Below are 26,968 nucleotides of genomic sequence, written 5' to 3'. Positions count from 1 at the left end.
ACGGAGGAGCCCGTGTGCCGCAACGAAGATCCCACACGCGCAACTAAGACCCAGCACAGCCAAATTAATAAATAAATATTAAAAAAAGAAACATAACCCAGAGATGGAGCTTTTAGACTCAGCCATGCTGGCCCCTGTGAAGCTCAGCAGTTGGCCGGGCAGGGAGCGCAGAGGTGAGCCAAGAGTGAGCAAGGCTGGGACCGGGCCAGAAGGTGATTTGAATTCGTGATGGATTATGATGAAGTTTAAAGATTTCCAAGGAGCTAATCAAATGCTTTTTCTTACATCATATGAACCAAATGCCAGTGAGTTCCAAGCAGCTACTTTCCAAGGTAGTGTTTGGGATGTTTGTTTATTCACCACTTAATTCAAATTCTATGAAGTCATTCACTGAGCTAAGTGGGACAGCATCTGAGAGCCTGCAAGGACCTTTCAGTGTGCACACAGCAAGGAGAGAAAACAATGCCCAGAGCCTGGGGCCCCAGGAGGGGCCTCTGAGCAGAGGCAGAGGCTCCTGGAAGGAGGCCTCAGAAACAATTACAGACCCACAAAGGAAAATGCTACATGGGGGTTGGCCTGCATGCCCATCAGCAGGATGACTGGAGCTGGGTTACTGACAATACGAATTCACGATTCACAGGAAAAAAAAAAAAAAAGTGTCTAGTTATATCTGAAGGTTTCAGGTACATGAAGAACCAGAATGTTTTAATTATTTGGAAATGCAGATGATGTAGGAACAGAAATCATTTTACACAACTAGAAAGAAAATCAACACTTAGCAAATTCTCACTTAACTGGAACACTAACAATCAAAAGGTCAAACAGCAGATTTTTGTGTGGCATCTACACACTCTTAACTTCAAAGAGTGCCCAGTGCCAAGGAAATAAGTGATTATCAGGGATTTGATCTAAAAAGAAATTTTTAGGTTAGGTTTTACTGCCTTGGTATTGTATTATGATACATAATTTAAGGGCTTCAGCATTTTAGGGGTTTTTACAGGTAAGAACTGTGGCTCAGAGAGGTTAAGTGACTAGATCAGGATCACAGAGCTAACTGGGGGGCAGGCCAGGGTTTACGGCACAAGGTCCAGGGAGTCTCCAGATGGGGCCCGCAGTCATGCTAGAGAGACTAAATTACATAAATTATGGTTTTCATTTGTAAATATATTTTAACGTAATCTCTTTTTTTTGTAAATTAGTAAAAAACATATATGAGGTGACTCTCAAACAGATACAGATAATAAATTAACTGTAAACTCCACCCCCTCCCTAAAACCATTCTGGATAATTGGAAGTTTGTCAGGTATTTTCAGAGAATTCTAGAGTTAAAGTAAATTCAAAGGCGCGCTTGCTGCCCCTCAAGAGAAGAAGAAAGAGTCTTATATTTGACGAACGCCAACCAGTTTAAACGTAGTCTTTTATATTTATCCTCTCACCTAATGACGGGTTAAGTATTTGCCCATTAATGCAGCTCAGGATCACCAGTCACACCACCAGCTGCCATTTCTTGGCCTTCCCACATCACTTGGTGCATGAGCATCCCTCCCTCCTCCAGCCCCAATTACATTATCTTCAACTGGTTTGTCCTTTTGTTTCTAGTATTAGGATCTTTCTAGTTATCTACCTGCCAGTGGTGTGAGGAGTAGTAATGGAGCCCTTCACCTGGGTACATAACAAAGAATATTCATGTGAAACTGCCTGTGTAGCCCTCACTTTGCCACTTTCCTGCTCTGCAGGGGTAACAGCAGACATTTCTTAACAGGGGACTGGACCTAGTGACCCCTCTGACCCCCTGTCTATTTTTGTCTTTGTTTTTTTTGGGGGGGTATAGATGGATTTTTTAAAATTGAAGAATAGTTGATTTACAATGTTGCAGGTGAACAGCAAAGTGATTCAGTTATATTTATGAATATATATTGATATATATATATATTCTTTTTCAGATTTTTTTCCATTATAGGTTCAGTACAAGATATTGAATCTAGTTCCCTGTGCAAATAATGTTGTCTTAAAAGTCTATTTTGACTGGTATCAATAAAGCTACCCTAGCTTCCTTGTTGTTTATTTTATATACAGTAGTGTGTATGTCTATTTGTTTTTTATGTTGAACTTGAATGTCTTTCTGTGCAGCAGCTGCTTGCCCCACCATGTCCTACTTCTCATACACAACCTGCTTTACTCATTTATATGATTTGCCAGGCCTCTGGAGACACTGGATCTGGGACCCCTGAGACTTAATGCTACTTGTGCCCATTAGCACCTCCCTCAGGGTGACCGGGTCTTTGGTTTCTCCTAGGGGTGCTGTGAAGAGCTGCTCTGTGGATCACGGCACAACTTTGGGTCTCTCTTCACATAGACTACGAACATGAGTTGTACCCTTGAGAGTTGTGCAGTGCACAGCCTGCACAACTGTCAGTGGCAGCCCTGGTGTTGTAGACCGTGCTGGTGCACAGGGAATGATTCTGGCCTTGAACACAAAGCCTAAGGCTGCTCAGTGTTACCCTTAGTCCCACAAAAATGAAGGGGAATCAGGATGATGGAAAAAGAGTAACTGTATAGACAATTCAAAGGGGTGGCCAATTTAATGGTTTGTCGGCATGAAGCCCATCCTTTGAGTTCTGGCAGCTCAAACCATCCAACTGTATGTCATCTCTGGACAGAACAAGTCCAGCTACTAGTGTCCCCAAAGTACAGAAGTGACTGGACTCCCTGAAGTAATTAAGAAACCTGAGTAGGGTATTTTCAACGATGGTGAGAAAAGCAAGTTTACACTTCTTAGAATCTTACTATATTAACTGTGAAAACGACTGCCTGCTTTTACTCTTCCCCCTGGGCAAGGAAGGTGCTGTGAACACTTTCATTCTTTTACTCTCAAGGGAAATCAAGTGTTGCTTCAACCATTTGAAAGAGAAAAATCATAGCAACAGTCCCAGTGATTGAGATCCCACATGTAGGACTGTACTAAACTTTGGGCAAACTACTCAAAACCCGAAGAGTAAGTGAACTAGAAACTAGGTGGGGCTGTGAGGCACAGGTGAGGTTCAGATTTATGCCTCTGAGACGTGAAATGCATCCAATAGAAACTGGCTCTGCCGCAAACCTAACGCGTGGGTGACTTGATCATCGGCCCCCGAGCAGGGATGTGGCACAGGTCCTACCTTCCAGGTCCTCCTCAGCCAACTGTCTCCAAGTCAACAAACCTCCGTTAGCAACTGCACGAACAAACCAAACTACTGTACCTCCTCAGGCAAGCTGACCACCAAGTCATTTCTCGTCTGTCCAACCAGCGCCTGCCAGAAGTATTCACTGCATGCGGCCAGCACAGCTCGGTGGGCCCGGAACTCCTTCCTCTCCACGATCAGAGTCACGTCACAGAGAATATCCTTTTTGCGCTGGTCATTGAGGCCCAGGAGGATGTTGGTGCAGTGGACTGTGGACTCATACACATACATGGGGGAGTCAGGCTTCTCATCCACAGACATGCCGTTCACACCCTGAAAGAAAGCAAGCAAGCCTGGGTCATCACGGCTCCCTGAGTCAGAGAGACACGGTGAGAAAGGATGCTGAGCGCCTGGGCGTCACCGCCCTGAGCCAGGGCGCAAGACACAGAACTGCCCGTCAGCATCTTACGCGCAGTTAGCACTGTGAGCTCAGAAAACATCTGGAAGGTTGTGTTCTGTGGCTGACTTCTCTCCTTTCCTCTTACTGAGTCCTTTTACCACGCGGAAACAAAGCCAGGTCTTTTAATGGAACACCCAAAACATTCAAAACGCATACCTACTTTAAAACTTGGTAGTTTTAATTTTGTTAGTGGACTGAAAGGGAACTTTCACACATACAGAGTCCCAGTGCAAAGTATTAACTGAGCTTTGTGTTAAGAGGAAATGACTCATTCTGAAGTATTGGCAGTGCTGCCTGGATGAAGCACGTGTAAGTTCCTAGGCTGAAATTTGGCTAAGATGCCAAGCAGAGTAAATATCTAATCACAATACGTAATTTAACAGGGGAACTAAATGGGATGTGTACGAAGGAGTGGATGTAGCCAGCTATCTAGCGCAATTGCCCTCCGCCACTTCAAGACAAAGCATGGCCACCATGATGCTACTGTTGTCATGAAAGGCTCTTGAAAACAAGTGGAAATGTGCTGCTGTTATCCCAGCAGACTGGATGTACATCCTCTTTAAGGAAACACAATATATTGCATCAGGAGTCAAAAAAACAGATGTATTCAACAGTGAAGATTACTTTTACGAAAGGGTTCTTTGCTTTAAAAAGTGTCCACTGATGTATTGATATTTTAAAAAAAAATCTAATTAACTTACACAACAGTTTTCCTGTAATATTTACACTAGTGTGAATTCCAGTAGTGAGTCTTACTTTCTTTTTGCTTTATTATTATTTATTTTTTAAAAGAGTTTTAACATACAATAAACTGCATATACTTAACACTGTGCAACTTGATATGTTTTGGCATATATATGCAACAGTGAAACCATCATCACAATCAAGACAATGAACATATCCTTCACCACCAACAGTCTCTTTATGTCCCTTAACAATCTCTCCCTTGCACCTCTCCATTCATCTATTGATGGATATTTGGGTATTTCCCAGTTTTTGGTTATTACAAATAAAGCTGCTATGGATTAGTGTATAAATCTCTGTATGAACAAATGCTTTCACTTGTCTTGTGTAAACACCTAGATATAGAATGGATGGATCATTTGGTATGTGTAAGTCTAACTTTTACAGAAATGGCCCTGTTTTCTAAAGCAGTTGTGCCATTTCACATTTTCAGTGGCAGTGTATGAGAGTCCAGTGTCTGCCCATCCTTGTCACCACGTGGTATGGTCAATCTTTCTAATTTTGGCCATTCTAATAGGTACACTGTGGAATCTCTTTGTGTTTTCAACTTGCTTTTCTCTAGTGACTGAAGATATTGAGAATCTTTCATGTGCTTATTTGCCATCTATTTATCTTCTCTGGAGAGGTAGATTCTCTGCCCGTTTTATACTGGTTTTTTTCCTTACTATTGAGTTTTGAAAGTTCCTTAATATACTTAATAAAAGTCCTTTATCAGATATGTGATTTGCAAATGTTTTCTCCAAGTCTGTAGCTTGTCATTTTATTCTCTTAGCAGTGTTTTTCAAAAAGCAGAAAGTGTTCATGTGATGAAGTCCAGTTGAGCAATTTTTTCTTTAATGGATCATGCTTTTGGTGTCATATCTAAAAAAATCTTTGTACAAACCAAGGTCACATCTTTTGTCAGATTTATAACTAGATATAAATATTTTTAATGCAATTATAAATGGTTTTGTTTTTAACTTAAATTTCTGATTTTTCATTGCTAGCATATAGAAATATAACTGATTTTTGTATTGATCTTGTATCCTGCAACTTTGCCTAACTTGCTTATTCGTTCCCATAGCCTTTTTTTTGGGGGGGGGGGTGGGAGGTAGATTCCACAGATTTTCTATATAGAAGATAATACTGTCTGTAAATGAAGAAATTTTACTTCTTTTCCAATCTGCATGATTTCAATGTCTTTTTCTTGCCTTACTGCATTGTCTAGAACCTCCAGTACAATGTTGAGTATAAATGGTAAGAGCAAACATTCTCCCCTTGTTCCCAGAGTTATGGGGAACATACTGAGCTTTTCACTGTTATTTATGATGGTAACTATTGGTGTTTCATAGAAGCCCCTATCTAGTTGAGGAAGTTTCTTTGTAGTCCTATTTTTCTGGGAGGTTTTTTTATTTGTTTTTCAAATCAGGAATGGATGCTGAATTTTGCCAAGTGCTTTTTCTGCATCTATTGAGATAGTCACATAGTTTTTCTTTTTTAGTATGTTAATAATGTAAATAACATTGATTGATTTTTGAATGTTAAACCAACCTTGTATTTCTAGGATAAACTCCACTTGCTCATGATACATTTGCCCTGTTATACATTGCTGGACTCAGTTTGCTAGCATTTTGTTAAGAATTTTTACATCTATGCTCATGAGGGAGATTAGTCTGTAGTTTTCTTTTCTTATATATTTTAAACCTGGTTTTAGTATTAGGGTAATGCTGGTCTCACAAAATGAATTTGGAAGGATTTCTTCCTTTTCAATTTTCTAGAAGAGTTTGGGTACAACTGGTTTTTTTCCTTAAATATTTGGTAGAATTTACCTATGAAGTCTTCTGGGCTGGAGCTGTAACTACAAATTCAGTTTTTAAAACAAATTCAGTTTTTAAAATTCTAACTGCCTCCCAAAGGCCCCTCCTTCAAATACCATCACATTAGGGGTTAGGGCTTCATACAACTTTTGGACAGACATAAACATTCAGTCCATAACAGCTGGTAATGAATTCTTTCAATGTTTGTTTCTCTTAAGAAGTCTGTTGACTTCATTTTTGAAGTTATTTTTGTGGGCTATAGATTCTACATTGACAGTTTTGTTTTGTTTCTTTTCCTTTCAGCACTTTGAAAGATGTCTGTCATTGCACTGTCTTTTCATGTGCATGGTTTCCAATGAAAAATCTGCCTCATCCTTACCTTTGTTTCTCTCTACATAATACATCTTCCCCGCTCTAGCTACTTTTCAGATTTTATCTTTATCACTTGTTTTGAGCAATTTGATTATGATGTGGCTTGGTATAGTTTTTTCATGATTCTTGAGCTTCTTAGATGGGTGGTTTTATAGTTTTCATCAAATTTGGAAATATTTTAGCCATTATTTCTTCAAATATTTTTTGCCAAATGTTTTTCCTGTCTCCCCTCCTCTTCTCTTTCGGGGAGCTCAGTTACATATATATTAGACCACCTGAAACTGTCGCACAGCTCACAAATGCTCTGTACATTTTCTATTTTTGCTAGTCTTTTTTTTTTTTTTTTCTCTCTGTGTTTCATTTTGGACAGTTTCTATTGCTAGGACTTTAAGTTCACTAATCTTTTCTTATGCAATATGTAATCTGCCATTAATTCCTCTCACAGTTAATTTTCAACACACAAATTGTGGCTCTCACCTCTAAAAGTTCAATTTGGGTCTTTTCTGTACCTTTCATGACTCTACTTAAGATATTAAATCATTCCTATAACTTCTTGAACATTTGGAATACAGTTATAATAACTATTTCTGTCTGTTAATTCTAACATCTGTATCAGTTCTGGTTCAGTTTCAATGGATTGATATTTCTCTTCATTCCTGCTTCTGTGCGTGCCTGGAAATTTTTGATTGGATGCCAGATATTGTGAATTTTACCTTGTTGGATGCTTGATATTTTTGTGTTCCTATAAATATTATTAAGCTTTGTATTAGGACTCAGTTGAGTTTATATAGAAACAGTTCAATCCTTCAGGTTTCACCTTTGAGATCTTTTAAGTGGGAACAGCAGCATTTAATCTAGGGCTCCTTATTTCCCACTACTTCTAAGTATTTTACCCAACGCCTTGAATTATGGGTTTTCTAGTCTGGCTGGTAGGAACAGGTGTTATTCCTGGCCCTCTGTGAGCTCTGAGTACTGCTCCTTCTAATTGTTTTGGATAGTTCTTCCCCCATTTTTTTTTGTAGTCTCCTAACACACAGGTGCTAATGAGTACTCTGCAAGACACTGAAGGGAAATCTTCTTCAGATGTCTGGAGTTTTCTCTCTGTTCAGCTCTCCCTTCTCTGCTACCCTGCATTCTGAACTCCAGCCACCATAGTCTCTCCAGACTATTAGCTCTGTCTCCACAACTCAAGAGTCAGCCAGGCCCTCTTTGGTTCCTCCTTCCTGTGCCATGGCCTGGAAACATTCTCAAAACAGTAAGCTGGGCTCAGCTTGTTTTCCTTCTCCTGAGGATCAATGTCTTTTGTTGCTTGGCGTCCAAAGTCTTGAAAACCACCGTTTCACATATTTTATCTATTTTTATAGTTGTTTCAAGTGAGAGGATAAACCTAGTACCTGTTACTCCATCTTGGCTGGAAGCAAAAATCTTGGATTTATTCCTTATATTATAGTTACTGTATACACTTTACAAACAATAATTTATCACATTGCTAACCATATAGTATAAATTTTGCTCTACCATAAATGATGGTTTTTAATACCTAATTACAAAAATGTATCTGCCAAGAAGAATTTTCAGTTCTTTGGTATTCTAATAAAAGATAAAATATCTGTGAGCCTTATTAACTGGAATCATTCTTAATACAATAAGAATAGAGTTATAAATGACACAATTCAGTTATAATGACCATAAGCCATGGGGTAAGATTGAGTTTACATGACTACTATCTATGACTAGTTAATTGTTGTTAAATTCTTTACTATCTAGTAAGAAGACAAATCTTTTTCTATTCTGGTTTCTTTTCCATGGAATGTTTTCAGGATTTTCTTGTCTCCCATACAGGGTCTCCTGTCTGATTTATTTTCTCCATCCTTAGTTCTCAAATTATTACTCTTTCTCCTAACACATTTAATTTTCTCAGTCTGTGAAAACTAGTTTTGTTTTGTTTTTGAATCACGATAGCTTGCATATAACTGACAGCACTCAAAACTGGGTGGGACAATTAAGGTTCCAGGATGTAAAAAAAAAAAATCATAAAAAGCAGGAGATTTATAAGAGACATCTCATTTTTCCAATCCATTTATGAGTAATTCATATTAATGTACCTACATCAAGACGAGAGGAGCTTGCTATAATGGATACAAAGCCATAAATTCTTTAGTGAAACATGAAAGAAAATCAAAAGAGTGAAGTGAGGTGCAGTGGAAAGAGGAATGAACCAGGGCTCTAGGGCTTTCAGTCCAGCTCTGGCACTGACTGGCTTTGTGGATTTTGGATAAATTGCCTAACTTTCTCTGGACCTGCTTCCATGTTGGTAAAATGAGAAGCTTGGACTAGAAGACTAGCAAAGTTCTTAACAGATCTACAATTCTATGAGTCTAAGTCTATAAAAGAAATACCAACTTGATCACAGAGAATGGGGTACTGTCATTTTAGTTGATAGAAGCTAGCTTTCTTTGACCTTATAAAGACCATTTATGTACCCTCTTTTCATTGTTTTTTATGGCTTAAAAACTGCCTCTGTAGAGCTGGTTACAGGGTGGACAATATACAGGAAGAAACCAAAGCCTTCTGGAAGAGAAGGAACCAGGACCCCAACCCCTGATCCCACAGGTTTCAAGTCAGGAAGATCTGTCAGGATAGACCATGGTGTCCCTAAGTAAATAGAGGGGCACAAGTCCCTTGAAGTGAAGTTATCTGTAGGAAATGGGGAATCCAAACCTAGGAGGACATTTTGGCACAATATGTGGAACTGATGCTATTAGCTCCTTCAGTCCTGGATATCTTAGCCCAGAGGTTTGTTCTGGGAACCATGGCTGAGCAAGGGAGTATAAAGTAAAAGAATATGTCACCTGGGAAACCAGTGTGGAGGTCCACTGAGGTCCGAGTGGGGGCTGACTGCTATATAGCAGCACTGGACAATAGTCCAGGCATTAATAGTGGTGAAGCCAAGGCAGTGGGTGGATTCTCAGATTCCAGTTCACAAGTAAGATGGTCTCTTTCTGGCTCTAGGACAGCTGGGAGGCTCAAGGAAAGATTCCATATCCTGCTAATGGGGCAGGTTTGGGAAAATAAAGGACATGTGGCAATATATGCACCCTGAGTTGATGAAGCATGCTATGATAGTCACATGAACATGGACACCTGTTTTTTGGGCTAAACCTTCCAGAGAGTTTTAGAAGACATTTGAAACATATTAGATCTGTTCATCAAATGGTATAATCTAAAATGTATCATTCCCTCAGTATCCATTTATGATAAAAACTCTCCAGAAAGTGGGCATAGAGGGAACATGCCTACATAATAAAGGCCATATATGACGAACCCACAGCTTACATCCTACTCAACGGTAAAAAGCTAAAAGCATTTCTTCTGAGATCAGGAACAAGACAAGGATGCCCACTCTCACCACTTTTATTATTCAACATAGTTTTGGAAGTCCTAGTCACAGCAATCAGAGAAGAAAAAGAAATAAAAGGAATCCAAATTGGAAAGGAAAAAGTAAAACTGTCACTGTTTGCAGATGGCATGATACTATACATAGAAAATCCTAAAGACGCCATCAGAAAACTATTAGGGCTCATCAATGAATATGGTAAAGTTACAACATACAGAAATCTGTTGCATTTCTATACACTAACAATGAAATATCAGAAAGAGAAATTAAGGAAACAATCCCATTTACCATTGCATCAAAAGAATAAAATACCTAGGAATAAACCTACCTAAGGAGGTAAAAGACCTATACTGGGAAAACTATAAGACACGATGAAAGAAATTGAAGATGGCACAAACAGCTAGAAACATATACTGTGTTCTAGGATTGGAAGAATTAATATTGTTAAAGTGACAATACTACCCAAGGCAATCTACAGATTCAATGCAATCCCTATCAAAATACAAAGGGCATTTTTCACAGAACTAGAACAAATAAATTTAAAACTTGTATGGAAACACAAGAGACCCTGAATGGCCAAAACAATCTTGAGACGAAAAACGGAGCTGGAGCAATCAGGCTCCCTAGCTTCTATACTACAAAGCTACAGTAATCAAAACAGTATGATGCTGGCACAAAAACAGACACATAGATCAATGGAACAGAATAGAAAGCCCAGAAACAAACCCACACACTTATGGTCAATTAATCTATGACAAAGGAGGCAAGAATATACAATAGAGAAAAGACAATCTCTTCAATAAGTGGTTCTGGGAAAACTGGACAGTTACATGTAAAAGAATGAAATTAGAACATTTTCTCACATCATATATAAAAATAAACTCAAAATGGATTAGGGATCTAAATGTAAGACGAGAAACCATAAAACTCCTGGAAGAAAACATAGGCAGAACACTCTCTGACATAAACCGTAGCAATAGTTTTTTTGGATCTGTCTCCTAAAAGCAAAGGAAATAAAAGCAAAAATAAACAAATGGGACCTAATTAGACTTAAAAGCTTTTGCACAGCAAAGGATACCATCGACAAAAACAAAAAGACAACCTACAGAATGGGAGAAAATATTTCCAAGTGATGTGACTGATAAAGGGTTAATATCTAAAATATATAAACAGCTCATACAGCTCAATATCAGAAAAACAAACAACCCAATTATGAAGTGGGCAGAAGATCTAAATAGACATTTCTCCAAAGAAGACATACTGATAGCCATCAGGCACATGAAAAGATGCTCAACATCACTAATCATTAGAGAAATGCAAAATAAAACTACAATGAGGTATCAACTCACACTGGTCGGAATGGCCATCATCAAAAAGTCTACAAATAATATACGTTGGACAGGGTATAGAGAAAAGGGAACCCTCCTACACTGTTGGTGGGAACGTAAATTGGTGCAGCCACTACGGCGAACAGTATGGAGGTTCCTTAAAAACTAAAAATAGACTTACCGTATGATCCAGTAATTCCATTTCCTGGAGGAAACTCTAATTTGAAAAGATACAGGCAATTCAATGTTCATAGCAGCACTGTTTACAATAGCCAAGACATGGAAGCAACCTAAATGTCCATCAACAGATGAATGGATAAAGAAGATGTGGTGTGTATACACACACACACACACACAGAGACACAATGGAATATTACTCAGCTCTATATAAAGAATGAAATTTTGTTATTTGCAGTACCATGGATGGACTTGCAAGGTATTAGGCTAAGTGAAATAAGTCAGAGAAAGACAAATACTGTATGATATCACTTACATGTGGAATCTAAAACAATACAACAAACTAGTGAATATAACAAAAAGGAAAGAATAATCTATCAATCTCATGAAGCTGTTGTTAGACTTTAATCTGTCTGAGGATTTTCTTGATTTTGTTACATTATTCCTGGATAATCCTTCCTGTGCCATGCCAACCCCACTCTGTGCCTCTTGGCTTTTACATTCTTACTGGAGCTTATCACACCCCTCCCTGTTGGCCCCTCTTCAAGCATAATGCAACATACTGTTTTCCTTCTTCTTTAAGAAATCAGTCAGCCCTTCCCATGCTCCAGTTATCATTAGTGCTCTTCTAGGAACTCTAATTTGTCTGTTTTTGACTAACCAATGCCAACCTGAATTCTGGTTCTCCTATCATTGCATTATGTCCTATTAAGTTTTCCTTTTTTCATTGGCTTTACTAATACCAAAAAACATTCCCCCCCCCCAATGCAGCAAATCCTGAAATCTGTAGCAGGACCCATGGGATCTAAGAATGAAATACCTTGTAGTGAGTAACAGCCCAGAATAGCATGGAGGAGTCTGACAGCCAGTCTTTACGCTAAGCATTAGACAATGTGTTAAAGTGTGCAGACATTAGCTGAAATCAGATTGTAAGGAAGCTTTCCAAAGGTTCTGATTTGGGTTTTGGCTGGATCTCATTCTTCTTTTTGTAGGCCAAAAAAAACCCCAGCTGCACATGTACACACACATATACCCCAATCATCTTATCATATGGTTTGGCAGTAAAAGTTAATTACTATCATTTTATCATAGTATGCTCATCCCCTCAAAAAGCTGCACGGACCACAGCTCTTATCAGTCAAAGAAGTAGTATTAATGAATACAGACTCACTTATTAACTCACTCATTCACTCTTTGTTCATTATTGGGTCATATTCAGAAATTAAAATGTCTAACACTTAGTTCTGAAGGCAAAAGTATAAATCAAAAAGCCAAAAAAAAGAAAAAAAAATCTACACTGGGAAATCTGAAAAGCTGCAATTCACAAAAAAGTAGAATGTTAAGTTTTCCAGACAACCTGTCATGTCTAGAATGTTTCAGAAGAGAAGAAATGAATACGCCTTGGAGGTAATGAAAAAGACCAAATTATAAACCATTTCACTTGAAATTCCAACCACACTTCTCCTAGAAACAGTGCATTAAGTAAACACTTCTGTGACTCAAACACTAAATTATTTAGTAATTGCTGAGTATATTTCTGCTCTTATCAAGCATGCTCTTTTTTAAAAATAGTTATTTACTATGAAACCATAAGGGTTAGTTTTTATGAAAGAAAGTTATCAAGACTATAGAAATTTGGGGACTTCCCCGGTGGCACAGTGGTTAAGAATCCGCCTGCCAATGCAGGGGACACGGGTTCGAGCCCTGGTCGGGGAAGATCCCACATGCCGCGGAGCAACTAAGCCCGTGCGCCACCACTACTGAGCATGCACTCTAGAGCCCGCAAGCCACAACTACTGAGCCCGCGTGCCACAACTACTGGAGTGGAGCCTGCGCACCTAGAGCCCGTGCTCCACAACAAGAGAAGCCACCGCAATGACAAGTCCAGGCACCGCAACGAAGAGTAGCCCCCGCTCGCCACAACTAGAGAAAGCCCGCGCATGCAGCAACAAAGACCCAATGCAGCCAAAAATAAATAAATAAGTAAATAAATTTTTAAAAAAAGACTATAGAAATTTTAGCGTGCACAGCGCCATTAAAATTACGAAGTTATTACTTTTGGCTTGGAAACACTTTTCAATCGCATCAGGACTCAAACTTCTTACTTAAAGTGGAAAGCAATCCAATTTTGGTATTTTCTAATGGAAAACTGCAGTGCCTGTCACTTAATGCCTCTAATGCCTTTAGGTAGCTAAAGTGACGGCCTGACATGGGGCACTAAAACGTTCCATGTTCTTTATTCACTCAAACACTCCATCTGTGTGTGTACTAGTTAGTGGCTAGGGAACTGAAATTTAAGGCTGTTGTTAGGAGGAAGCACTTACAATTGTATCATCAAATCCTTAATAGCTCTGAGTGGTTCTTGTACTTCAATATAAACTTCCATTTTCCTTGACCTTTCAGGAGGAAGTTCAATTTACCGATACAGTTTGTGACAGTGGTTTTTACTGCACAGTTGAAAAAAAAAATTAGGAACCGTCATAATAGGCCCCAGTTTTTTGGGTAATTTTTAATGTTGATGTTGTTGTTTGACTTATAAACAGACCCAAATAAAAAAGAATCCAAACTTCCAAAATATCCAGTGATAAAATATTAGTGACAACGACTAGCATTTCCATATTTAAAAGTAAACTGTTTGGAGAGGCAGAGTATGATACAGAGGCTGAGCTACAAGAAATATTAGAAAGTTGGTAACAGGTGATATGTAATAATCTAAAGGTAATAAAGAATTAAAGATTTATTGGACTTCCCTGGTGTCGCAGTGGTTAAGAATCTGCCTGCCAATGCAGGGGACACGGGTTCGAGCCCTGGTCAAGGAAGATCTCACATGCCGCGGAGCAACTAAGCCCGTGCGCCACAACTACTGAGCCTGCACTCTAGAGCCTGTGAGCCACAACTACTGAGCCCACATGCTGCAACCACTGAAGACCGCGTGCCTAGAGCCCGTGCTCTACAACAAGAGAAGCCACCTCAATGAGAAGCCCGCGCACCGCAACGAAGAGTAGCCCCTGCTCACCGCAACCAGAGAAAGTCTGCACGCAGCAACGAAGACCCAACACAGCCAAAAATAAATTAAAAAAAAAAAGATTTACTACTTATCCACCGAATTGGAAACAAATGGAAAGTTAAACAATATCAAGTGTTTGTGGAGATGTAAAGCATTAGGGACTCTCATACACTGATGGTTGGTTCAAATTCTTTGGGAAACAGTTTAGCATTATCTAATGAAGGTGAAGATTATCACCCATCAATTCCATTCCGAGGTTTCACACAGCGATGCTCCTGCGTATCTGTAGCAGAACTCTGGACAAGAGTGTTCACAGCAGCATTGTTCAACTCCCAGCTGGAAACAACGCAATGTCGGCCGGTAGCACAATTAATAAATACGCTGAGGTAGATTCATATATTCATTAATGGAAGAATACAAAGCAAATGAGAACCACACGCAACATGGACGAATCTCACAAACCTAAAACTAACCTCGAGTGCTGAGCCAGAGAAGCAAGGCACAAAATTGCAGCACCATCGGATTCCATGTACATCAAGTTCAAAAATGGGCAAAACTTCAGTATCTATAGATACATACATAGGTGGTGAAACTATAAAGAAAAGACTCAGAGTAGAGGTTCTGGCTGTGAGGAGGGAGTTACTGGTAAGTGGCACTGGGGAGGTCTCAGGGGTGCTGTCACTAAGGTCTAGCTCTTGACATCGGTGATAGGAAGATGTGTGTTTGCTTTTCATTGAATTATACATTTGCTTATGCACTTTTCTTTTTCTGCATTGTATTTTATCAGTAAAAAATCCCATCTCACTCCAAATTGAAGATTTTAGGAAAGGATTTACAACTCAAGTTACCTGGCTCCTGTTCAATGACTTAATTACAAAGGTCTTGGCGTGGACTTCGGGTTTTAAAGGAAAATACACACTCACATCTTACAACCTACAATTTAAGGTCTGAAGGGTCCTTAAAGATAATCAAATCTAGTTGGACCTTTTAAATAAGAATCTGCAAGAATGGGCAGAGTATAGGGACAAGGCCCCTCTGGAGGTGGTGAGACATCTGGGCCCAGGCCTCTGTTTCTGAACAAAACTCTTTTCAGAGACCTCATGTTTCATCATCTTCTCTCCTGTGAAAACCAAATCACTTCAATGCACTTCCACTTCCTTATCTATAAAATGAGGAAATGGACTAGGTGACCAGAAAGGTATTTCTAGTTCTAATTTCGATGGTTCTGTGAAAGTACAGAAACTTTAGGAAAAACTTGAAACATGAGCTTTTCTAATCACAGTCTTGAGATGGCTTTTTTTTTTTTTTTGGAAGTCAGAGATGCTCAAAATAACACAGCTGGCTGGAAGGGAGAAATGCCATCACATAACTTTTGGTTAAGATGAAGAAGAGAGGAAGACTTGCCCAAAAACAATCTGAACTTTTTCCCCTTAAAAACAAGTCAACCCAAAGGAAGGATGAATCAAGGGCCAATTTGCTCATATCAGTGGAACACAGTGTCCATTGGGACTGAACAATAGTTCAACACCTTGTTCTTTTCCCACCCCGCTCCTCCCAAAGAGGGCTCTGGTGTGCAGGACGGGTTCTCAGGAGCCGTCTTGGATATGTGGCTCTGGAATCAAGCAGGGTGTCCATCACCCCCTCCTGTCCGAGTCTCCACCCTGTCCGAGTCTCCACCCAGTGATGTCAGGTGATCCAACACTGTTCAGGGGCCCCAGAGATGCTATAGCTTGGATTTAACAATCACATAGTACATACACTGTCATCTCAAAAAGCAGATGAAAGAATTACATGCTTTGAAATCAGTGGGGGAAAGGGACTCCACATCAGGCTGTCCAAGATACACGATTATTGTCAGTGGAGGTTGGATGACGGTGGGGAGGGCGTGTGGGGGAGGGAGGAGGGTGGGCAGGGAGGAAGTGTGGAATTAGGGATGGGTAGATTTGGATATGCAGCCGTGCCATCGTCTCCCCTGCTTGTCTTGGTTCTTTTGCGGTAACCCCCCAGCTAAGGGTGTAGCCGAAGCCCCCATTTATTCTGCTGGGGTAGTTCCTTTCCTACCCTTGGCAAGTTTTCTGTCTTGTCACTTCTAGTTGGTCTCCGGTACTGCTTCTTTGTATCTGTGTTCTCTGTTTATACTCACTTCTCATACACCAATCTCTGCTTCCTATTAGCATTTGCTTCTTGCACATTAGGAGTGAGAGGACAGAGAGAAGTCATTTCTTTTCTCCATTTTTCTTTATCAGGGCATCTGTGTGAAATGTTCTCTCCTGGTGTTTGTTCCCTTTCAGCCAGAGAAATATGACCCTAGAGCTTCATGCTGCTCATGTGAGAAGAAATTACGAACAGTGATTAGGAGGCTAAATGAGGGTGGTGGAACCTATTTACTTCATTAAGGTTCCTTCAGGGAAAATGCAAGAACGGGAAACTGAGAGTTAAGGGTTAATACTAAAAGAATAAAAGATCCATTTGACTCAGAGCAATCTTCAGTCTGCCTGGATTCTATCAGACACCCTTCTCCATGGGGAAATCGTTACAGAGAAATGACATGCAAAGTGCACCATAAAGCATCTGAGTCAAACCAGAGGGAAGATGACTCAACGGATCATTTTACGTTTTAATAGGAGGCACTGCAGATTTGTACCCAGCGCGCAGTTCAACATGGGGCGTGCATCCCCTCCCCAAAACTTCTCCATCAGGTGGGAGGGGAGTTCCCAGAACCTGACAGAAATTATTCTGTCTTAGTGAAGAACCAAGTCAAAACTCACAGCAGAGAATCAAAGACTAAGAAAAGACAACCGATAGTCAAATGCAGAAAAAAGGCGAGCCTGCAAGTCTGTCTGATTCCAACTTTAGCATTACTGTCAAACCTAAGACTGTCAAAAACTGAACACAGTAATTAGTGGACTTCAAATCTGATTAAGGGGGTGGGGGAAAGAAGAGGGAGAGAGAAAGAGAGGGAAGGAGGAAAGGGAGGAGAGAGAGAGGGGACAAAAAGAAAGAGAATATTTAAGTGTTATAATTTAAAAACATTGCTCCTTGAATTCGTTTCAAAAGATACTGTGTCGTTAATTTCAGGAGTTTACTCACCAGGTCAGTGACAATGCTGGGCTTCGGTGTCCATGTGAAGAAACCATGTTAGCAAAGCCATCGTTTTCTGGGCTAGTTACTGCTTGTAGGTGTTAATATGTGTAGCTTGCCAAAGGTAGATTCATCTGATCAGGAAGTATGATGCTAGCTAGAGATTGGATTATCAAACCTAACTCCTTCTCGCGGAGCGGGGGCAGGGGGTCACCTCCAGACACACTTTTGACAGAAAGGTCTGCCTGTACATAAAGAATATCTACAGTTATGTGGCTGTTCATCCCTGTGATCTCTAGCAATGGCTGTTCCACCTCCTTTGAGGGCGTGCTGCTTACAGGTGGGAAAGAAAACAGAAGTGAGTTTCTGTGGCTTGGCAGAAATACAGCTTTCACAGAAAAGGTTCTGAATAAAAGGAAACCTGCTTCTTTCATGCACTGGGGTCTTTTGGACAACATGATTCTGTTCTGAAATATTATCTTCTCTGCAGGGTTGCAAGCTGGGATGGATGAAGCTTAGATTGCAAGATGGTTCAGCTGGTAACTAAAACAAAACTCAGCGCCCACGTAGGCAGCGTCCAATCAGGGCATCAAGGCAGAGGAGTCATCTGGCTCAAGGGTCACTTCGGGAAATGCTCTGGGAAAGGTCTGTGGATTTTCCACTGAAGCCTGGGCACCCTCACTCCTGTTTTTCCATTTCAAAATGATTAAAACCGTGAAGCTAAGAGCATTGCTTGGCAGTCTGTTAAATCCCACATCAGGTAACAAAAGCGCTTGGACCATCTGTCACCAAGGAGGGGATCAAATGGAGCTGGAATATTAACAGACAGGTGAAGTGCTCTCCTGGGAGGATGGGGAAAAGGCAGGAGGTCAATGAAGAGAGATGGGGGAAAAAGGATGTGCTTGGAGCCTTCCAAGTCCCTGTCCTGTCCTTGGCAGCTTCTCAGGGTGATGAGAAGGATATGCTTCAGATAAAGCAAAGTATATTAAGAAGAGATTATTTTCTAACTCACTGATTGTAAAAAGTCAAATATGCACTGCCGTGAAGGAGAAAACACCCTCTTTCCAAATGGTCAGGAAGGGGTATGACCAGGTGGTACCAGGGAATCACCCAAAAGCACCCAGAAGTACCAGGCAGGAAGAGACCTCTCAGTACTTTCTTTTCTTTCTTTCTTTTTTGTTTTGGGTTCTGGGTAAGTTCTTTTTTAAATTTTTGTTTAAATTTTATTATTATTATTTATTATTATTTTTATTTTTGGCTGTGCTGTGCAGCATGCGGGATGACCAGGGATCGAACCCGTGCCCCCTGCATTGGGAGTGCGGAGTCTTAACCACTGGATTGCCAGGGAAGTCCCAAGTTCTTTTTTTTTTAATTAAAGCATAGTTGATGTATGATATTATATAAATTACAGGTGTACAATACAGTGATTCATAATTTTTAAAGGTTATACTCCATTCATAGTATTATAAAATATTGGCTATATTTCCTGTGTTGTATAATATATCCTTGTAGCTTATTTTACACCTAATAGTTTGTACTTACCCTTATATTGCCCCTTCCCTCTCCCCACTGTTAACCACTAGTATGTTCTCTATATCTGTGAGTCTGCTTCTTTTTTGTTATAGTCACTAGGTTGTGGTATTTTGTAGATTCCACATATAAGTGATAGCAGACAGTATTTGTCTTTCTCTGTTTCAGTACTTTCTTGATTCTACAATGTACTTGCTTCCCATTTCTCCTTCCATCCCTAGACAGAGGGCCCTCCATTTGAGTCCCTGCTCTCCCACCTCCTAGCTGGGTACATTAATTAGGGTAATCCTTAGGTAACTTAGGTAATAATTAGGTAACTGTAATCCTTTGTTTTTCCATCTGCAAAATGGCTATGTGAAGACTAAATGAGATGAAGCAATAAAGTATTTAGGATGGTCTTTGTTTTACAGTAAACACCCCACAAATGGAAGCTATGATTATGAAAAGAAAATTAATTTCTTTGTATACTATATAAAATGTTTAATTCTGTACAGATTGAGAATTTCTTATATTGAGGCAAACCTGAACTGCATGAAGAGTGAGGTATGTCTTTGTTTGCCAGATTCTCCAGCTTAAACCTGGGGAAAGCCCAATTTGCCTGATCTCCATCCACGGCCTGTGAGAAAATGATGGGACAATGTGTGGGATCTGGTGCCTTCTGGTAACTTCAACCACGACACCACTGCAGGCTTCCCTCTCTAACACCGTATGATGACCAAGAAGGTCAAATCAGGCAGTAGATCTGAGAGCTGTCTGAGAAGTATAAAGTACTCTGTTTGCATCAGGAACTATCCTCACCTCTGTCTAATTCTACACACGATTATACCAAGAATGTCTGCTCTGATGGGCACTTAACCCTGATATATTTCTCCTTCATGCCAAGAGAAAGAGCCTGGCGGATGGGGGGCTTGTCCTGATTCTCATCTAACAATGTTTCTGGAAGATTCTATCCCTTTATATTTGCTAGAAGGATGTGCCTTGAATAGTCCGCCTTCTATGACAGGCGTTCCCTGTTTTCTCTCTCTGCTATCTTTTGCATGTTTCATACAAATCAGAACCTTCCTTCATCTTGAGAAACAGCGGGTGTAGCGGTGACAAGCCAGGCTCTGGAGCCAGCCTGCCGGCATCTGCATACTGACCTCAAGCTCTCTGTGAGGATCCCTCATCTGCAATCCAGTTGTCATGAGGAATAAGTAACCTAAAGCACAAACATGCAAAGCGCCTGGAACAATTCCCAGAGTGTAGTAAGCAGGCACTAAGTACTGTATCAGCAGGGTTAATAGAGGCAGGACCGTGTAATGGTTGAGGACACGGCCTCTACAGCCAGGCTGCCTGGCTTGGAATCCTGACTCTGCCACTCATTTCTGGCCAAACCTTCAGCAAGACACAACTTTTCTGTGCCTCAGTCTTCTGAGGGTAAGATAAAGAGCACCTACCCTATAGGGTCGTAAGGGTTGTAAGGATTAAAACATTTCACATGTTTGTTTGTTCATTAATTCACTCATTCAATATGCACTACGTGATCAATAAAATTAGCTCTTCTCTGTCAACAAGCCAACGGTTTCCATTCACTTTTCATTCCCAGACTGATGACGGCTTGGCCTTTTTTTAAAAAAATTATTTTTTAAAATTGAAGTATAATTGATTTACGATGTTTCAGATGTACAGCAAAGTGGTTCAGTTATACATATACATATATATGTATATATATATATGTGTGTGTATATATATATATATATATATATATATATATATATACCTATTCTTTTCCTGACTCTTTTCCACCTTAGGTTATTACAAGAGACTGAATATAGTTCCCTGTGCTATACAGTAGGTCCTTGTTGTTTATCTATCATATATACTGTAGTGTGTATCTCGCTTGTCCTTTTTTCACATTGGCATCTCCTACTTTCAGTCCTGCCAACATAACTCAGACTTGCCCAGCTGCCACCCTATTGCCTGGAATTACAACAGTCCTTTCATTGTATGGATTTAGGGTAACTGGAGTAAGGCTGGGTATCTGCATTTTACCTCCCCCAGGAAGCTGATCCGAGGCAGCCCTACAAACCAGGGAGGTCCACCTGCTACTTCCTAGAGCTGGAGGGCATGGGCAGCTCACGTAAGTTCTTGGTCTCCTTGTATGTAAAAGGAGGATAAAATCTGCCTCCTAGGAGACTGTTTTGAGATTTGAATGTGTTGCCTCACTTCCTGATGTCCTTCAAGTCTGTGCTCAGATGGCACCTTCTCAGGAAGGCCTACTTGGCCACCCTACTTAAAGCCAACCCCCCACACCTCCTGCCTGCGTCTCCATCCTCCTTCCCCACTTGGTGTTGCTTTTGTTTCTGGCAAGGCCACCTTCAAACTTGCTTCTTCTCAGATCCTCCTATGCTCTCTGGAGCTGCTTGTCTTCTCTGGGCCACCAGGCCACCTTGCGGATCTATTTATCCACAGGAAACCCCGTCCCTTCTGAGCAATGAGAATGTTAGAGGAAACTAATGCTATAACTTCCAAGATACACACCAAGAGAATGGGAAGGTACAGAAGCAATAGGAAAAGGCGAGGCTGACACGGTAAAGGAAACGCTAACATTTGTAGAGTTTCTCAGCAGAAGGGTCTGAAGTGTGTTTTATTTCCAAACTTTCTGGGCCCAACTATTCACTAACAGTGAAACACATTCTTTGTCTGCTGGTTCTGTACAACATGGGTCCCCACAGAGTATAATTTAGCTCTTCTATCCCGGTAAAAGCACGATGGCTCTGATTCTTTCTCCCTAAGTTCATAGCCTTTAATCTTAAACTGCCAAACAGAGGACCAATTATGTGCTCTCTTTCAGCAGCACATGGGCCTCCAAACCCTCAAGAGATGATGGGCACACAGGACCCTCAACTGCATCCCCAGGACTATGTTTTCAGAGTGTGACTGAGCTAAGAAGGCCATTGCCTGGGCATCAGCTGCTCTGGGATCATACACGGCTCTGGGGGGCCCAGAACTGAGAGAAGACCATGAGAGGAAGGTTTCTGATGTTCACTCCAACATCAGACAAAGGCCACTGAGCAACTTTCTCCCAGATGCTACAGGAATGCGCCTTAGTACCACTCATAGCAGTCTGATGACAAACTCTTCTTTAATAATTTATAATATGGAATTAATTGTAAGACACTGGAGTCAACAAAGCCGAGGTTGATAATAAACCATTCATGATCTTTCTGGGAAGGTGGAAATGTATTTGCCCAGCAATCCCCAGGAACAATCCCTGGTGGATACTTTTCTGATCAGTTTAGAAAAGAATTGATTAAAAAATAGCATACGCGTTGTCGGACTTCCCTGGTGGCGCGGTGGTTAAGAATCCGCCTGCCAATGCAGGGGACACGTGTTCGAGCCCTGGTCCGGGAAGATCCCACATGCCACGAGCAACTAAGCCCATGCACCACAACTACCGAGGCCCGCGCGCCTAGAGCCCATGATCCACAACAAGAGAAGCCACTGCAATGAGAAGTCCGCGCACCGCAACGAAGAGTAGCCCCCATTCGCCACAACTAGAGAAAAGCCTGCATGCAGCAATGAAGACCCAATGCAGCCAAAGATAAATAAATAAATAAATAAATTTTTTAAAAAAGATTGGGATTAACCAAGATGGCGGAGTAGAAGGACGTGCTCTCACTCCCTCTTGCGAGAGCACCAGAATCACAACTGGCTGCTGGACAATCATCGACAGGAAGACACTGTACTTCACCAAGGAGGACACCCCACATCCAAGGACAGAGGAGAAGCCACAGTGAGACGGTAGGAGGGGCGCAATCAGAGTAAAATCAAATCCCATAACTGCTGGGTGGGTGACTCACAGACTGGCGAACACTTATACCACAGAAGTCCACCCACTGGAGTGAAGGTTCTGAGCCCCACGTCAGGCTTCCCAACCTGGGGGTCCGGCAATGGGAGGAGGAATTCATAGAGAATCAGACTTTGAAGCCTAGTGGGAATTGATTGCAGGACTTCGACAGGACTGGGGGAAACAGAGACCCCACTCTTGGAGGGCGCACATGGAATAGTGTGTGCATCGGGACCCGGGGGAAGGAGCAGTGACCCTGGGGGAGACTGAACCAGACCTACCTGCTAGTGTTGGAGGGTCTCCTGCAGAGGCAGGGGCTGGCTCTGTTTCACCGTGGGGACAAGGACACTGGCAACGGAGGTTCTGGCAAGTACTCCTTGGCGTGAGCCCTCCCAGAGTCTGCCATTACCCCACCAAAGAGCCCAGGTAGGCTCCAGTGTTGGGTTGCCTTAGGCAAAACAACCAACAGGGAGGGAACCCAGCCCCACCTATCAACAGTCAAGTGGATTAAAGTTTTACTGAGCTCTGACCCCCACAGCAACAGTCAGCTCTACCCACCACCAGAGCCTCCCATCAAGCCTCTTAGGTAGCCTCAACCACCAGAGGGCAGACAGCAGAAGCAAGAAAAACTACAATCCTGCAGCCTGTGGAACAAAAACCACATTTACAGAAAGATAGACAAGATGAAAAGGCAGAGGGCTATGTACCAGATGAAGGAACAAGAAAAAACCCCAGAAAAACAACTAAATGAAGTGGAGATAGGCAACCTTCCAGAAAAAGAATTCAGAATAATGATAGTGAAGATGATCCAGGACCTCGGAATAAGAATGGAAGCAAAGATTGAGAAGATGCAAGAAATGATTAACAAAGACCTAGAAGAATTAAAGAACAAACAAACAGAGATGACCAACACAATAACTGAAATGAAAACTACACTAGAAGGAATCAATAGCAGAATAACTGAGGCAGAAGAACGGATAAGTAACCTGGAAGACAGAATGGTGGAATTCACTGCTGCGGAACAGACTAAAGAAAAAAGAATGAAAAGAAATGAAGACAGCCTAAGAGACCTCTGGGACAACATTAAACGCAACAACATTCGCATTATAGGGGTCCCAGAAGGAGAAGAGAGAGAGAAAGGACCCGAGAAAATATTTGAAGAGATTATAGTCGAAAACTTCCCTAACATGGGAAAGGAAATAGCCACCCAAGGCCAGGAAGCGCAGAGAGTCCCATACAGGATAAACCCAAGGAGAAACACGCCGAGACACATAGTAATCAAAGTGGCAAAAATTAAAGACAAAGAAAAATTATTGAAAGCAGCAAGGGAAAAACGACAAATAACATACAAGGGAACTCCCATAAGGTTAACAGCTGATTTCTCAGCAGAAACTCTACAAGCCAGAAGGGAGTGGCATGATATACTTAAAGTGATGAAAGGGAAGAACCTACAACCAAGATTACTCTACCCAGCAAGGATCTCATTTAGATTTGATGGAGAAATCAAAAGCTTTACAGACAAGCAAAAGCTAAGAGAATTCAGAAGCACCAAACCAGCTCTACAACAAATGCTAAAGGAACTTCTCTAAGTGGGAAACACAAGAGAAGAAAAGGACCTACAAAAACAAACCCAAAACAATTAAGAAAATGGTCATAGGAACATACATATCGATAATTACCTTAAATGTGAATGGATTAAATGCTCCAACCAAAAGACACAGGCTTGCTGAATGGATACAAAAACAAGACCCATATATATGCTGTCTACAAGAGACCCACTTTAGACCTAGGGACACATACAGACTGAAAGTGAGGGGATGGAAAAAGATATTCCATGCAAATGGAAATCAAAAGAAAGCTGGAGTAGCTATACTCATATCAGATAAAATAGACTTTAAAATAAAGAATGTTACAAGAGACAAGGAAGGACACTACATAATGATCAAGGGATCAATCCAAGAAGAAGATATAACAATTATAAATATATATGCACCCAACATAGGAGCACCTCAATACATAAGGCAACTGCTAACAGCTATAAAAGAGGAAATTGACAGTAACACAATAATAGTGGGGGATTTTAACACCTCACTTACACCAATGGACAGATCATCCAAAATGAAAATAAATAAGGAAACAGAAGCTTTAAATGACACAATAGACCAGATAGATTTAATTGATATTTATAGGACATTCCATTCAAAAACAGCAGATCACACATTCTTCTCAAATGCGCACGGAACATTCTCCAGGATAGATCACATCTTGGGTCACAAATCAAGCCTCAGTAAATTTAAGAAAATTGAAATCATATCAAGCATCTTTTCTGACCACAACGCTATGAGATTAGAAATGAATTACAGGGAAAAAAACGTAAAAAAGACAAACACATGGAGGCTAAACAATACGTTACTAAATAACCAAGAGATCACTGAAGAAATCAAAGAGGAAATCAAAAAATACCTAGAGACAAATGACAATGAAAACACGACGACCCAAAACCTATGGGATGCAGCAAAAGCAGTTCTAAGAGGGAAGTTTATAGCTATACAGGCCTACCTAAAGAAACAAGAAAAATCTCAAGTAAACAATCTAACCTTACACCTAAAGAAACTAGAGAAAGAAGAACAAACAAAACACAAAGTTAGCAGAAGGAAAGAAATCATAAAGATCAGAGCGGAAATAAATGAAATAGAAACAAAGGAAACAATAGCAAAGATCAATAAAACTAAAAGCTGGTTCTTTGAGAAGATAAACAAAATTGATAAGCCATTAGCCAGACTCATCAAGAAAAAGAGGGAGAGGACTCAAATCAATAAAATCAGAAATGAAAAAGGAGAAGTTACAACAGACACTGCAAAAATACAAAGCATCCTAAGAGACTACTACAAGCAACTTTATGCCAATAAAATGGACAACCTGGAAGAAATGGACAAATTCTTAGAAAGGTATAACCTTCCAAGACTGAACCAGGAAGAAACAGAAAATATGAACAGACCAATCACAAGTAATGAAATTGAAACTGTGATTAAAAATCTTCCAACAGGGCTTCCCTGGTGGCGCAGCGCTTGAGAGTCTGCCTGCCAGTGCAGGGGACGCAGGTTCGAGCCCTGGTCTGGGAGGATCCCACATGCCGCGGAGCGACTGGGCCCGTGAGCCACAATTGCTGAGCCTGTGTGTCTGGAGCCTGTGCTCCGCAACAAGACAGGCCGCGATAGTGAGAGGCCCGCGCACCGCGATGAAGAGTGGCCCCCACTTGCCACAACTGGAGAAAGCCCTCGCACAGAAACGAAGACCCAACACAGCCATAAATAAATAAATAAATAATTAAAAAAAAAAATCTTCCAACAAACAAAAGTCCAGGACCAGATGGCTTCACAGGTGAATTCTATCAAACATTTAGAGAAGAGCTAACACCCGTCCTTCTCAAACTCTTCCAAAAAATTGCAGAGGAAGGAACTCTCCCAAACTCATTCTATGAGGCCACCATCACCCTGATACCAAACCAGACAAAGGCACTACCAAAAAAGAAAATTACAGACCAATATCACTGATGAATATAGATGCAAAAATCCTCAACAAAATACTAGCAAACAGAATCCAACAACATATTAAAAGGATCATACACCACGATCAAGTGGGATTTATCCCAGGGATGCAAGGATTCTTCAATATACGCAAATCAACAACGTGATACACCATATTAACAAATTGAAGAATAAAAACCATATGATCATCTCAATAGATGCAGAAAAAGCCTTTGACAAAATTCAACACCCATTTATGATAAAAACTCTCCAGAAAGTGGGCATAGAGGGAACCTACCTCAACATAATAAAGGCCATATATGACAAACCCACAGCAAACATCATTCTCAACGGTGAAAAACTGAAAGCATTTCCTCTAAGATCAGGAACAAGACAAGGATGTCCACTCTCACCACTATTATTCAACATAGTTCTGGAAGTCCTAGCCACGGCAATCAGAGAAGAAAAAGAAATAAAAGGAATACAAATTGGAAAAGAAGAAGTAAAACTGTCACTGTTTGCAGATGACATGATACTATACATAGAGAATCCTAAAACT

General features: G+C 40.8%; 1 protein-coding gene across 5 annotated transcripts in view; it reads right to left on the bottom strand.

The window, feature by feature from the left end:
* The window catches only part of BACH2 (BTB domain and CNC homolog 2), a 364,544-nt gene that overhangs the window by 77,310 nt on the left and 260,266 nt on the right, over window positions 1–26,968 (bottom strand). For all 5 annotated transcript variants that reach the window (XM_057528127.1, XM_057528128.1, XM_057528131.1 and 2 more), the window contains exon 4: window positions 3,240–3,494. In XM_057528127.1, coding sequence (XP_057384110.1) covers window positions 3,240–3,482 — 243 coding nt within the window. In that variant the 5' untranslated portion in view covers window positions 3,483–3,494. The remainder of the gene's footprint in view (window positions 1–3,239; window positions 3,495–26,968) is intronic.

This window comes from Balaenoptera acutorostrata, chromosome 14 (assembly GCF_949987535.1).
Source record: "Balaenoptera acutorostrata chromosome 14, mBalAcu1.1, whole genome shotgun sequence".
Classification (NCBI taxonomy): Eukaryota; Metazoa; Chordata; class Mammalia; order Artiodactyla; family Balaenopteridae; genus Balaenoptera; species Balaenoptera acutorostrata.
This window is presented reverse-complemented; position numbering and strand designations above follow the sequence as displayed.